Source organism: Hypanus sabinus, chromosome 4 (genome assembly GCF_030144855.1).
Source record: "Hypanus sabinus isolate sHypSab1 chromosome 4, sHypSab1.hap1, whole genome shotgun sequence".
Classification (NCBI taxonomy): Eukaryota; Metazoa; Chordata; class Chondrichthyes; order Myliobatiformes; family Dasyatidae; genus Hypanus; species Hypanus sabinus.
Genome location: NC_082709.1, coordinates 104,527,131 through 104,540,791, shown reverse-complemented (window position 1 = coordinate 104,540,791; position 13,661 = coordinate 104,527,131). Strand labels below are relative to the sequence as shown.

The 13,661-nt window shown below is 40.5% G+C and overlaps 1 protein-coding gene across 2 annotated transcripts in view; it reads right to left on the bottom strand.

The window, feature by feature from the left end:
- dgkh (diacylglycerol kinase, eta) overlaps window positions 1-13,661 on the bottom strand; it is a 503,605-nt gene that overhangs the window by 196,826 nt on the left and 293,118 nt on the right. For both annotated transcript variants that reach the window (XM_059967802.1, XM_059967801.1), the window contains one exon: window positions 859-963. In XM_059967802.1, the coding sequence (XP_059823785.1) occupies window positions 859-963 (105 nt within the window). The remainder of the gene's footprint in view (window positions 1-858; window positions 964-13,661) is intronic.

Here is a 13,661-nt window from a genome sequence, read left to right as displayed (position 1 = left end):
TCAATTGTCCACCCCATCATTACAAAAATTCAAGAGGTCAAGTGGAAGAAGAGGAGAGAAAATTCCTGCATGTCTGACAATAATTAAATCCTACATAGTACTGGTGGCATGATTTGCAAAAAGTGAGAAATAGTGCAAATTCTCTGACTAAATATCTAAAGATTTTCACAGCTATTGACTGATTATGTAGTCACTTGTTACTATAACCCATTATGTGCACAGCATTCCTTCAACTAGTCTCTAGAAAAGCCCCACTACTCAGAACTTTGCCGCACTTGAAGTAAAACCATACCCTGCAATGGAACAGAAAGTCATTCAGTAAATCATTGTCTCATAACTCAGGTTATGGCTGATCTGTACTGAACTCAACCCACCTGTCTGCTATGAACATTAACATAGGGTTTATGTAGATATTCAAGTATTTCCACCCTAAAATTTTTAAATATTGATTAAATTCATCAAAACATGGCTGCAGAATGGGTGGTGCAGCTCAATATTTCAAATTCACAGCTCTCCTAACATTCCAGGTTTCCTGGATCTGAGGATCAGCTCTGGGGGAGAAAGGGAACTGGGATCATCACAGATGACTTGCACTTGCCTCAGAGACTGAGTCTGCCATCTGTTCTCTCAATCAGCAGGCTTCACTTCCAATTCAATTACACAACCATGTGCAACCTTAATAAAATAAAGGCAATTTCAGAAATAAAGAAAACAGATTAAATCATTCTCAGTTCATGGCCAGGGAGATGCTGGACGATTGCCCTCAAGCAAACTGTCATGTAGTATTTTCTATGATGCATGGTGTTCATTGCAGGGCTTCTAAACACAGTAATAGAAACATTGATGTTGGAGGCTTACCTCGTAGTGTTCTCTACTTTGTACAGATTTTAATGAAGAGATCCAGTCTTCCATCTCTTTTCGATTCTCAGCACAAAGAATTAGTCTTCTGAATGGTGTAATTACCTGAAACACAATCCTCCATTAAGCAGAGCAAGGAAATAAAAATAAAACACTTTTGAAAATGTAAACCATCCATCTAAGTCATTCATAAAACACAGCTTTATGGTGCTTTGAAGCAAGAGAAGTTAAGTAATTGTGTGTTCTTTGTTCTGTCTGGCAAGGTGGTCTTCTGTCTTTTTGCAGTGGTGGGATAGGAACATGGGTGGATACCGCTGAGAACTGAGCAAATGCAAGAGCAGCACTCATTAATCATTAATGCTGAGCTCTCACTTATTCTGTTTCAACGAAAAAATTCCTTGAAATGCATAGAGAATCTTTTATCTAGTACAAGAAACAGTGAAGTGGATATCAAATTGTCACTTAGTTTGCCCAAATACACCTTGCATCACTTGTGCTTAGCTCTCTTTTGGGAATGGATGCTACATCCTGACCAAAAAATATCTCAAAAATTCTAAAACCACTCGATGATACCCCTTGCTGAGCAAAACCTTTCTCTATGGACCACTGTTTCTGCTTTTACAGGGAGAAGGGAATTATATACAGCCTCAAGAATACATCTGTTCAAAATATTTCTGAAATGGTTTTGAAGCATATAATTCTATTAAATATTTACTATGAGTCACTTTGCTATTTTTCAAGATGAACGAGATGGTGCACTTTATTAACAATGACATTTCTGGCAAATTGTCACAGGGAAACCATTATAAAAGTATGATCTTAGTCACAGTTCTATGCAATGTATTAAGACTCTAAACATTTTTGCATATGATCCTGAGGCAAATGCGATACAATAATTATCTGGATAGAGAATAGGGTACATTTACTCATGATGTGTTGGAAATTTTATAAGTACATGCATATCAGAAAAATAAAAAGTATGCTACATTTATTTTCCTATATTAACAACCTCCAAAAGATACAAAATGCTTTAAGGACAAATTAATTTATTTGACATTTAGGAACTGCTATGATGTATAGTACACATCTATGCCAATATGAACTCAGGGTAAGCTTATAAAACAGGAACATGCAAATGATCATTTCAGGTGGTTAGATGAAGGATACATTTTGCTCAAGCTGCCAGTAAGGACTTCCTGGCCTAGGACTGTCAGGGTCACAGCTTAATACCTGCTAAGAGGCGACATGCTTGACTGCAGAACTCACTCAGTACTGATCTAGAACTCTGTTCTTTCTGTGTTCAAATCTAAAGAATGAGCTCTGGACCCATAATCATTTGATTTGGAGAAAAAGAAAACAGACACTTAAGAGTGGTCTCGTTTCATTTCAGATTTCTGGCATCTGGATTTTAATTTTTAAATACTCAAGAAATATTTATTCCAACACAATGAATTTGATAAACAATCCACTTTTACTTCTAACCATCAGCTACTGAACAAAAGCTTCTATTGTTCATAGCATCTACCTTTTGAAGGGATTGCTTGGAACTAACAATAGCAAAGTACAATTGCTATTATATAGCTGAGAAACCGATCTAGTTTATTTTAAACCCTTTTGGGGATTTAAAGAAAAAATAAATCTTGAAATTCCTCACATGATGATGGAATACACATCTCCAGGCTTGTAACACCTGTCAAACTATAGAATGATCATTTAAAAAATTGGCAAAAATGACTTGCTCAGAAAGCACAAATTTATTAATCTCCCAGAACCCCTCAAAAGCTGAAAATTCAGCTTTGTGAGTCGGCGAGACTTCAAAGTAAAAACTTCAATGATACAAATAAAATCAAGCAGCATTGACAGTGATATTAAACACTTCAAGTTGTATCTGTAATGGCAAACAAGCTGAAGATCTATTGGACCAGAAATCTACATATGTAGGTCCATTTTTTGTCAGCACCACAACCTCAGGAAGTTTGCATAAATTCCACAAAAGATAATTTTTACTGCTTCTAGGTTGAATTGTGGCAATGCAGAAATCTGACACAGAACTTATCAAAATCTGTGCATGTGTACATGTTTAAATTTTTGTGTCAGTCTCACAATGATAATATCATTCCCTGTACAACACATTTCTAGGTAGTACCAGGTATTGGGTAGTCCCCGATTCACCGCGTTATCATTTGGGAGCATCAGTATTTAAAGTGAGCAGGTGGTAGAGATCCAGGATCAGCACTGGGAACCCTATGCAGACAGGGAACGTAGAATATTCTACCATTGTCTGTAATAAATCTGTATATTCTCCCTATGACTACGTGAGTTTTCTCCAGGCGCTCTGGTTTCTTCCCACAGTGCAAAGACAAATAGGTTAGTAGGTCAATTGGTCACATGCGTGTAATTGAGCATTGGGGGTTTGTTTGGCCAGAACACCCTATAATTGGGCTGTATGTTTAAATAAATAAATAATACCACACAACAACAGGCCTTGCGGTGCATGATGTTGTGCCAAACTATTTAATCAAACGTGCAACAAATCACTTCTGCCTACACAACGTCCATATCCTTGAACATTCATATGCCTTTCTAAGATCTCTTTGACTGCCTCTATCATATTTGCCTCCACCACCAGCACCACTTTGGCAGCACATTCCAGGCATCCTCCACTCTGTCTGCAAAAATTTTCCACCGCACATCTCCTTAAACTTACATCCCCTTACCTTAAACACATGCCCTTTGGGATTAGACATTTCAAACCGGGGAAAAAGATGCTACCTGTCTACTCAATCTCTTATAATCATCTAAATTTTATAATCTATCAGAAAATTAATTAAGAAAGCATCCTAGTAAAACTCTTTTGCATCCACTCCAAACCCTTGCCCTCTTTCCTATAATGGGACAACAAGAACTAAACACAATACTCTAGATGTAACCTGACAAGAGTTATAAAGCTGCAACATATCTTGGATACTCTTGAACACAGTTCCTTGACTAATAAAAGCTACCCTGCCATATGCCTTGTATAAAACCCCATCAACCTCTGCAGCCAGTTTCAGGGAGCTATGGACTTGGATCCCATAACACCGTAAGATAGAGGAGCAGGATCAGGCCATTTGTCCATCAAGTGTGCTTCACCATTTGACCATGGCTGATCCACTTCCCTCTCAACCCCATTCTCCTGCCTTTTCCCCATAACTTTCACGGCCTGATTAATCAAGAATCTATCAACCATTGCTTTAAGTGCATGCAGTGACCTAACCTCCACAGATGCCTGTGGCAACGCATTCACAGATCACAAGCAAGAGAGAATCTGCAGATGCTGGAAATCCAAACGACACACACAAAATGCTGGAGGAACTCAGCAGGCCAGACTGTATCTACGGAAAAAAGCACAGTTGATGTTTTGGGCCGAAACCATTCGGCAGGACTGGAGAAAAAAAGCTGAGGAGTAGATCTGAAAGGTAGGGGGAGGGGAGAGAGAAAAGCCAAGTGATGGGTGAAACAGAGCTAGGAAGCTGATTGCTGAAAGAGACAGAAAGCCAATGAAAAAAAGAAAAAAGTGGGGGGGAGCACCAGCGGGAAGAGATGGGTGGGTAAGGAGATAACTTGAGAGAGGGACAGGAGATGGGAAATGGTGGAGGGGGGGGGGCAGTATTACTGTAAGTTTGAGAAGGTGAGCAAGGAGAATCCACAGATTCACCAGTCTGTGGCTGAAGAAATTCCTCCTGAACTCTGTTCTTAATGGGCATCCCTATATTCTGAAATTGTACCCTCTGGTCCTAGACTCCCCACTATGGGAAATATCCACTCAATATCCATTCTATCTAGGCTTTTCAACAATTGATAGGTTTCAATGAGACCCCCCCTTGTTCTTCTAAATTCCAGTGAGTACAGACCCAGAGAAATCAAATGCTCTCATGTGATAAGCCTTTCATCCTCAGAATCATTTTTGTGAACCTCCTTCGAATTCTTTCCAATGTCAGCACATCTTTTCTTAGATAAGGGGCCCAAAGCTGCTCACAATACTCCATAAGGACTCACCAGTGCCTTATAAAGCCTCAGCATTATACCTTTGCTTTTATATTCTAGTCCTCTCTATATGAATGGTAGCATTGTATTTGCCTTCCGCAGCACTGACTCACCCTGCCAGTTAACCTTTAGGGAATCCTGCACAAAGACTCCCTAGTCCCTTTCCACATCAGATTATTCAATTTTGTCCCCATTTAGAAAATAGCCTACACTTTTATTCCTCCTACTGAAGTGCATGACCATAGAGTTCCAGACACTGTATTCCATCTGCCACTTCTTTGCCCATTCTCCTAATGTCCCTCTGCAAGGTTCCTCTGGACATCAATGCTGTTCAAAGTAAATTTATTATCAAAGTACATATATGTGACCATATACAACCCTGAGATTTGTTTTCTTGTGGGCATGCTCAGTAAATGCAAGAAACAAAATAGAATCAATGTAAGACTGCACTCAACAATGAACAACCAATGTACGATAGACAAGAAACTGCGGAAATACAAAACAAACAAACAAACAAATAAATAAATAAATAAGCAAGTAAGCAAGCAATAAATATTGAGAACATGAGATGAAGAGTCCTTAAACGTGAGTTCACAGATTGTGGGAACAGTTCAGTGATGAGGTAATAACTGTTCTTGAACCTGGTGGAGTGAGTCTTGAGGTCCTGTACCTTCTTCCTGATGGCAGCAATGAGAAGAGAGAATGGTCTGGGTGGTGGGGATCCCTGATGACCGATGCTGCTTTCCTGCAACAGTGCCTCGTGTTAATATGCCTAGTGGTAGGAAGGGCTTTACCCATGATGGAGTAGGCTGTATCCATTAATTTTTGTAAGATTTTCCATTCAAGAGCATTGGTGTTTAGATACCAGGTTGTGATGCAACCAGTCAATATACTCTTCACCACACATCCATAAAAGTTTGTCAAAGTTTTAGGTGTCATGCTGAATCTTCAGAAACTTCTGAGGAAATAGAGGTGCTGCTATGCTTTATTCATAACTCCACATGTGCTGAGTCAGGACAGATCCTCGGAAATGATCTCACCGAGGAATTTAAAGTTGCTGAACCTCTCTATCTCTAATCCCCCGATGAGTATAAAGTGAGTAGAACAGGGAGCTAAGCATCTGTGCTGGTGGAGATAGTGGAGGAGATGGTGTTGCCAATCTGAACTGACTGGGGTCTGCAAGTGAGGAAACCAATGATCCAATTTCACAAGGAGTTGTTGAGGCCAAGATCTTGAAGCTTATTGGTTTGTTTTGAGGGGACAATAGCTTTGAATGCCTAGCCATAGTCGATAAAGAGCATCTTGATGTATGCATCTTTGCTGTCCAGATGTTCCAGGGTTGAGTGGAGCCCCACTCAAGACCAAGGAAATGGCATCTGCCATGAACCTGCTGTGCTGGTAGGCAAATTGGAGTAGTTCTCAGGTAGTAGTTGATATGTTTCAGCACCAACCTTTCAAAGAACTTCATCACAGTGGAGGCAAGTGCTATTGGATGATAGTCATTGAGGCAGGTTAACACTGCCTTCTTAGGCACCGGTATAATTGAAGCTGTTTAAGGAATATACTATTAACAGTGTCCTGTTCCTTTACATTTGATCTCCTAATGTAATATTTGACAATGGCTTCTATTTCTTCCATATCTTCACCCATGTCTACAAATCATCCATATCCTGCAGTATCCTTGGATAGTCTTAAACACTGTACATAACATTATCAATATTTGTATCTTCTGCAAACAGTAATCTACCCACCTACCTTTTCATCCAGTAATTTATATACTCTATATCACAGCTAACACAGAGCTCCTTAAAGTCCTGTAATTTGTCTCTTTGATCAGTTCACTCCCCATATTGTATCACCCTGACCTATCACTTGGTAGCACAACCTAACAATTCCTTCAATCTGAGTTTGATCCCGAGCCATGGCGCTGTCTGTATGGAATTTGCATGTTGGAATCATAAAGTCTTAGAGACATTTAGTGCAGAAACAGACCCTTTGCCCACTGAAACCATACCAACCATGGCCAATACTAAAGAAAATTTCACCACCCAATCACTGTCATCACCAAATTTCAGCCTTCAGAGCACTGACATTTAGTGGAAAAGGGAATGCTGTTCATAAACCTCGATATTCACAATTCCTCCATAACAATCATTGGCATCATTGAAAACAATAAATCAGACAAATCCTGGATGGAACCAATCCATAACATGACTAAAAATCGTGGTCGTCAAAGTATGAAAACTTTGGTTAACTATTGCAGCCTACCAAATGTTGTCCATCACTGAGGACTTCTTCAAGCAATGGTGCCTCAAAAGGAGGCATCTGTCACTAGATACTGGAACCTGAAGACTCCCTCTCATCAATTCAGAAAATTTCTTCCCCTCTATCATCACATTTCTGAATGGTCCATGAATTCATGAACACTACCTTGTTATTCTTTCTTTTTACAAAGTAAAGTTCAAAGTAAATTTTATTATCAAACTACATACGTCACCATGATAGACCCCTGAGATTAATTTTCTTATGGGGATACTCAACAAATCAATAAAATAGTAACTATAACAAGATCAACCAGAGTGCAGGAGGCAACAAACTATACAAATGCCAATATAAATAAATAGCAATAAATAATGAGAACATGAGATAAGGTAAAGAGTTCTTAAATTGAGATCATTGGTTGTAGGAACATTTCGATAACGAGGCAAGTGACAGGAGTAATTCCCTTTATTTCAAGAGCCTGGTGGTTGTGGAGTAATAACTGTTCTTGAACCTGGTGGTGCAAGCCCTAAGGCTCCTATACCTTCTTTTTTCCCCCCACTGTTTAGTTATTTTTGCAATTTATAGTAATTTTATGTCTTTACACTGCATTGTAAACAACAAATTTTACATCATCTAAGTTAGTAATAATAAATTTAATTCTAGTTCTTATTTCCAATTATAACTATGATGACAAATATCTGTATTTACAGTACAAAGCACAAGAAACATCCTATTAATTTTAGGAAATCTGGTGTGTTGAGGAGGGAAAGGAATTTGATATCATCATTATCACAAGAGGAAAAGTACTAGGCAAATTAATGGGACTAAAGGCTGACCAGTCTCCTGGAACTCATGTTCTGCATCCTAGGGTGTTTAAAACGAGTGGCCACAGAGATATTGGACACATTCTCAAAATGCCGGAGGAACTCAGCAGACTAGGCAGCATCTACGGAAGAGTAAACAGTTGACGTTTCAGTCCGAGACCCTTCATCAAGACAGAGAAAAAAGATGAGAAGTTAAATCAAGAAGGTGGTAGGTGATAGGTGAAACCAGGAGAGGAGAAGGAGTGAAATAAGAAGCTGGGAAGTAGATAGGTGAAGTAGATAAAGGGCTGGAGAAGGGGAACCTGATAGGAGAGGACTGAAAATCATGGTAGAAAAGTAAGGGTGGGGGGCACAAGAGGGAAATATGGGCAAGTAAGGAGATGAGATGAGAGAGGGAATCAGGAATGGGAATGGGAATGGTGGAGGGGGGCAATTAATGGAAGTTCAAGAAATCTATGTTCATGCCATTAGGTTAGAGACTACCTAGATGGAATATAAGGTGTTGCTCCTTCACCTTGAGTGTGACCTCATTGTAACAGTACAGGAACCCATGGACTGACATGTTGGAATGGGAATGGGAAGTAGAACTGAAGTGAGTGACCACCTGGGGATCCCGCTTTTTCTGGTGGAAGGAACGTAGGTATTCAGCGAAGTGGTCTCCTAATCTACGTTGGGTCTCACCAATATACAGGAGACCACACTGGGAGCACAAGATACAGTAGATGACCCCATTAGATACACAGGTAAAAAGTACCACCGCACCTGAAAGGACTGTTTGGAGCCCTAAATGGTAGTAAGGGAGGAGGTGTAGGGGGAATATATGGCACTTGTTCCGCTTACAAGTTCCAGGTGGGAGATCAGTGGGGAGGAATGAACGGACAAGGGAATTATGTGGGGAGTGATCCATGTGGAAAGTGGGGTGGGGGGTGGGGGAGGGAAAGATGTGTGTATGGTGAGAACCTGCAGTTGATGGTAGAATTTACACTGAATTATGTGTTGGATACAGAGGTTACTGGGGTGGTCGGTGAGGACAAGAGGAGCCCTATCCCTGTTGAGATGGCAGGTGGATGGCGTGAGGGAAGTTGTGTGTGAAATGGAAGAGATGCAGGTGAGGGCAGCGTTGATAGTGAAGAAAGGAAAGCCTCATTCTGAGAACAGTTGCAGCAAAGACAGAGGAACTGAGGCAAGGGAGTGGCATTTTTACAAGTGACAAGGTGGAAGAGGTATAGCTTTGAGAATCAGTGGGTTTGTAAAAGATATCAGTAGATAGACTGTCTCCAGAGACAGAGACAACGAGAAAAGGGAGGAACGTGTCATAAATGGATTAGGTAAATTTGAGGGCAGGGTGGAAGTTGGAGGCAAAGTTGATGAAGTCAACGAGCTCCACATGGATGCAGGAAGCATCCCCAATGCAGTTGATGTAGCGTAGGATTGATTCTGGTATAGGCTAGGAACTTAAACTATTCCATGTAGCCAATAATAAGGCAGCTACAGTCGGGACCCATGCATGTGCACATGGCTACATCTTTGGTTTGGAGAAAAGGGGAGGAGCTGAAGGAGGAATTATTGAGAGTGAGGACCAGTTCCACCTGATAGGGAAGAATGGTGGTGGAAGGGAACAAGTTGGTCTGTTATCTAGAACAGTCAATTTTCCAAGCCTGCACTCCTGGTATCACTCCTCAACTTTTCCCATGCTACATCAAAATTTGCAAGTATTTGCAGGACTGCGTATATTTATTCTATGAAATGCCTCATTGGTTAAGCTTACATCACATAACCTCTCAACTCTAATCCTTTCACACAGCTATACAATTACTATTTTTCCCTAAAACCTTTGAAATAATTGAAAACAAAACTGCACTTTGCCAATATTTTCACTGGGGAACTTCCATGGTGTTCAAATTCCTGAAAGATTGCCAACCCTATTTCACGTTACCACTGTTCAAACAATGTGGGTCAATGTGACTCGAGCAGTAAACCAAACGCAGTGAAAAAAAATTATTACAATTGCTGTGATTTCAGGCAGGTGGAGGGGCAACTCAGCCTAAAGAAAGCGAACGTGCATTTAAAGTACTGTGCTCATGGTAAACTGGAACATAATTGTTTGTGTAAAATTGTAGAAGGCGCAAAAATCTGCAATTGCAAAAACCTGGCAGCTGCTCTTCTTCCATTAATTCTGTTGAGAAGACAAATTCACTGAGAAGAATTGGAAGCTTGGTTTAAGGTTTTATCTTGGGACTAGTTGGGGCACTGGGAATACGACCTAGTGCAATGAGGTGAGAAAAAAAAAGACAAGTCTGTGACTGGCAAGGTTTCACATTCTATCATGTTGCGATCTGAAAATATTCCTCCATAATTAGCTCAATATATACTGGAATAATGGTAGCTTTGAACGTTGAGCCTAATCATATCAATGCTGTCTGATGCAAGATAATCTCAAGCTTGCATTGAGCATATTGCAGGAGGTCACAGACAGAAATGTTAGAGCTGGTGTGGGATGGTAACTCGCTCTTTCTTTCCGTTTGTATGAGAAATGGGCATTTATACTCACGGTTCTTTTATCCCCATTTTGTTTGTGCAGTTAAATATGCAACATTGCATAGGCCATACAAGATTTTCAATGCATTGCATAGACAAAGAAGCTTAAACTCTTTTAAATGTCCATATATTTCACCCTATCGGAGAAATTCACTTTGTCCACTCACACCCTCTGCTACCTAAACGAGTATGTTTCTCCCTTTTTCGATTCTGATGAAGCATGCTGTGACTGAAACACTGCTTGTCTTGACCTGTCTTGATCATATGCTGCCTGACCTGTTGAGATTTTCCAGCAATTTCTGTTTTGTTATTTCTGGGGTATGGAGTAAAGGCATGGGGTAGAGACAGAAACCTGAAAGCAGTGTCACATTTAATCAATAATCTCATGGAAGAGCTAAATATATCATAGACAAATCCTGCTCATTAGTAGAAATATTGAAAAATATGGAAAAATTGTCCTAAGAGATTGCAGTTAGGTTGAATGAGAAGAAAGCAAGGGATAAACGAAGAAGAAAGGAAGTTACTCATATGCTAATTCATTTATAAACTAAGGATGGAAATGCATGCATTTAGGATAAAACTTTAGAATGTCAAAACTTGAAAATACCTAAACAAAAATCACTTTTAGAATAAAACCTTCAAGAACTAAAGCATCAATGAGAACAATCCTGAACATCTTCTATTTTATATAGGCTTCCTTGACCTCCACTGCCTTGTCAGCTTGACTGAGAGACACAGCTACCAGCCACCGTGAAACATGAAGAATGCACAGAATTGATAGAAATCCCATTCACAGCTGTGCAGCAATTCATACTGCTACTCCACTGTTCTGGATACCCAGGTTTAATCCTGCTCTAGTGCTGTCTGTAAGGAGCTTGCATGTGCCTACTGTAACTGTGAGGGTTTCTGCCAAGTCCTCCAGTTTTCTCCTATGTCTTAAAGATATGCTGGAAGGTTCATTGGCCACTGTGATTGACCCTCAATGTAGGTTGATGGCAAAATAAAAAACAAAGGGGAATTGATGGTCATGTGTAACAGAGTAAGATCTGTAGGGCTATAGGAGTAGAATGGGACTAATGGGATTGGTCTCCTGTGAATCTCATCAACCCAATGGGCTGAGTGGCCTGTATAATGTCACATACTTACCAAAATCACTCTACGTGATCACAAAGTATTTCATAAGTTTCACAGATATAAAGATAAAACTTGTGGGACGTGGCCTGAGCACTGAATCACCCTACAGCAGATCACAGACTGAAAAACTATAGATTAGTTTCAAGTATTAGACTTCATTTTTCTTGATGTAAATTCCTAAAGCATCAGAATACTTTGCTTTTCATTCAGACATATTCTGTCACACATATTGTTTTGTTCTTTCCTTCTCCTTATATTCTTCCTACATTGTTGATGGGAACCTGTCATGAATCATGAGAGCTGTAAGTTATTGGCCTGCTGCTGCATGCTCTATAAAATTCTTTGCTAAGATGTTATAGAGTCTCTGTCCTGTCATTCACAGCAGTAGTAAAAGCTCCACTGCAACTCTTAAAAAAAGAAAGGAATCTAGCAGAATCGGTGATTAGAAAAGATATTTGAAGGTATAAACATGAAAGTTTCTCAGATAAAGGGGAGCATAATCGTATTAGTGACATCTAAGCATTGGTTTCAGAGGCAGTCATTTCTGTTAAGTTTACTAAATTAGCTTTGGGGCATTAATGTTTGTGTACTTACGAAGGGTCTCGACCCAAAATGTTGACTGCTCCTTTCAACGGATGCTGGCCGACCTGCTGAGTTCATCCAGCTTTTTTGTACGTCTTGATTTGACCACAGTATCTGCAGTGCACTTTGTGTTTACTGAATTATCTGCTACTTCTGCCATCTCCAACGGGATCCCACCACCAAGCAAATCTTTCCCTTCCTCCCCCCCCCCACCCCCCACTTTCTGATTTCCACTGGGGTACCTCTCTAAAAAAGTGGGATTTACCAGTGGCCACTTACTTTAACCATATAACAATTACAGCACGGAAACAGGCCATCTCGGTCCTTGTAGTCTGTGCAGAACGCTTACTCTCTCCTAATCCCATTGACCCATACTCAGCCCACAACCCTCTATTCCTTTCCTGTCCATATACCTATCCAATTTTGCTTTAAATGACAATACCGAACCTGCCTCTACCACTTCTACTGGAAGCTCATTCCACACAGCTACCACTCTCTGAGTAAAGAAATTCCCCCTCATGTTACGCTTAAAGTTTTGCCCCCTAACTCTCAACTCATGTCCTCTTGTTTGAATCTCCCCTACTCTCAAAATTTTAATTCCACTTCCCATTCCCATTCCGATATGTCTCTATGAGGCCACACTCAGTTTGGAGGAACAGCACCTTATGTTCTGTCTGGGCTGCCTCCATCCTGATGACATGAACATCAATTTCTTGAACTTCCAATAATGCCCCCCCCCCTTTCACCATTCCCCATCCCCTCTTCCCTCTCTCACCTTATCTCCTTGCCTGCCCATCGCCTCCCTCGGGTGCACCTCCTCCTTTTCTTTCTTCCACGACCTTCTGTTCTCTCCTATCAGATTCCCCTTCTCCAGCCCTGTGTCTCTTTCACCAATCAACTTCCCAGCTCTTTCCTTCATCCCTCCCCTTTTAAGTTTCACTATAACCTTGTGTTCCTCTCTCTCCCCTCCCCACACCTTTTAAATCTACTCCTCAGTATTTTCTCTCCTGTCCTGCCGAAAGGCCTTGACCTGAAACGTCAACTGTATTCTTTTCCATAAACACTGCCTGGCCTGCTGAGTTCCTCCAGCATTTTGTGTGTATTGCTTGGATTTCCAACATCTGCAGATTTTCTCTTGTTTTCCATTTTAGATTTACCCACTTCCCAAGCAGCCTTTTGTTTTAAGCACCTCTATTATTTTCCCCAAGTTTGGATTCAATGAGCTTAGGGTTATTCTATACAACCATAGTCCATGATCACACTGTGTTAGCAATGGAGAGCCTGTTACAGTTATGGAGTGAAACAGCACAGAAGTTGGCCCTTCAACCCAGCGCATCCGTGGCAATCATTGTCCTATGGTACTAATTTTATTTACTTAGCATCAGATCTACAGTTTACTATGTCGAGATGATTCATGGGCATGTCTAGATGCTTAAA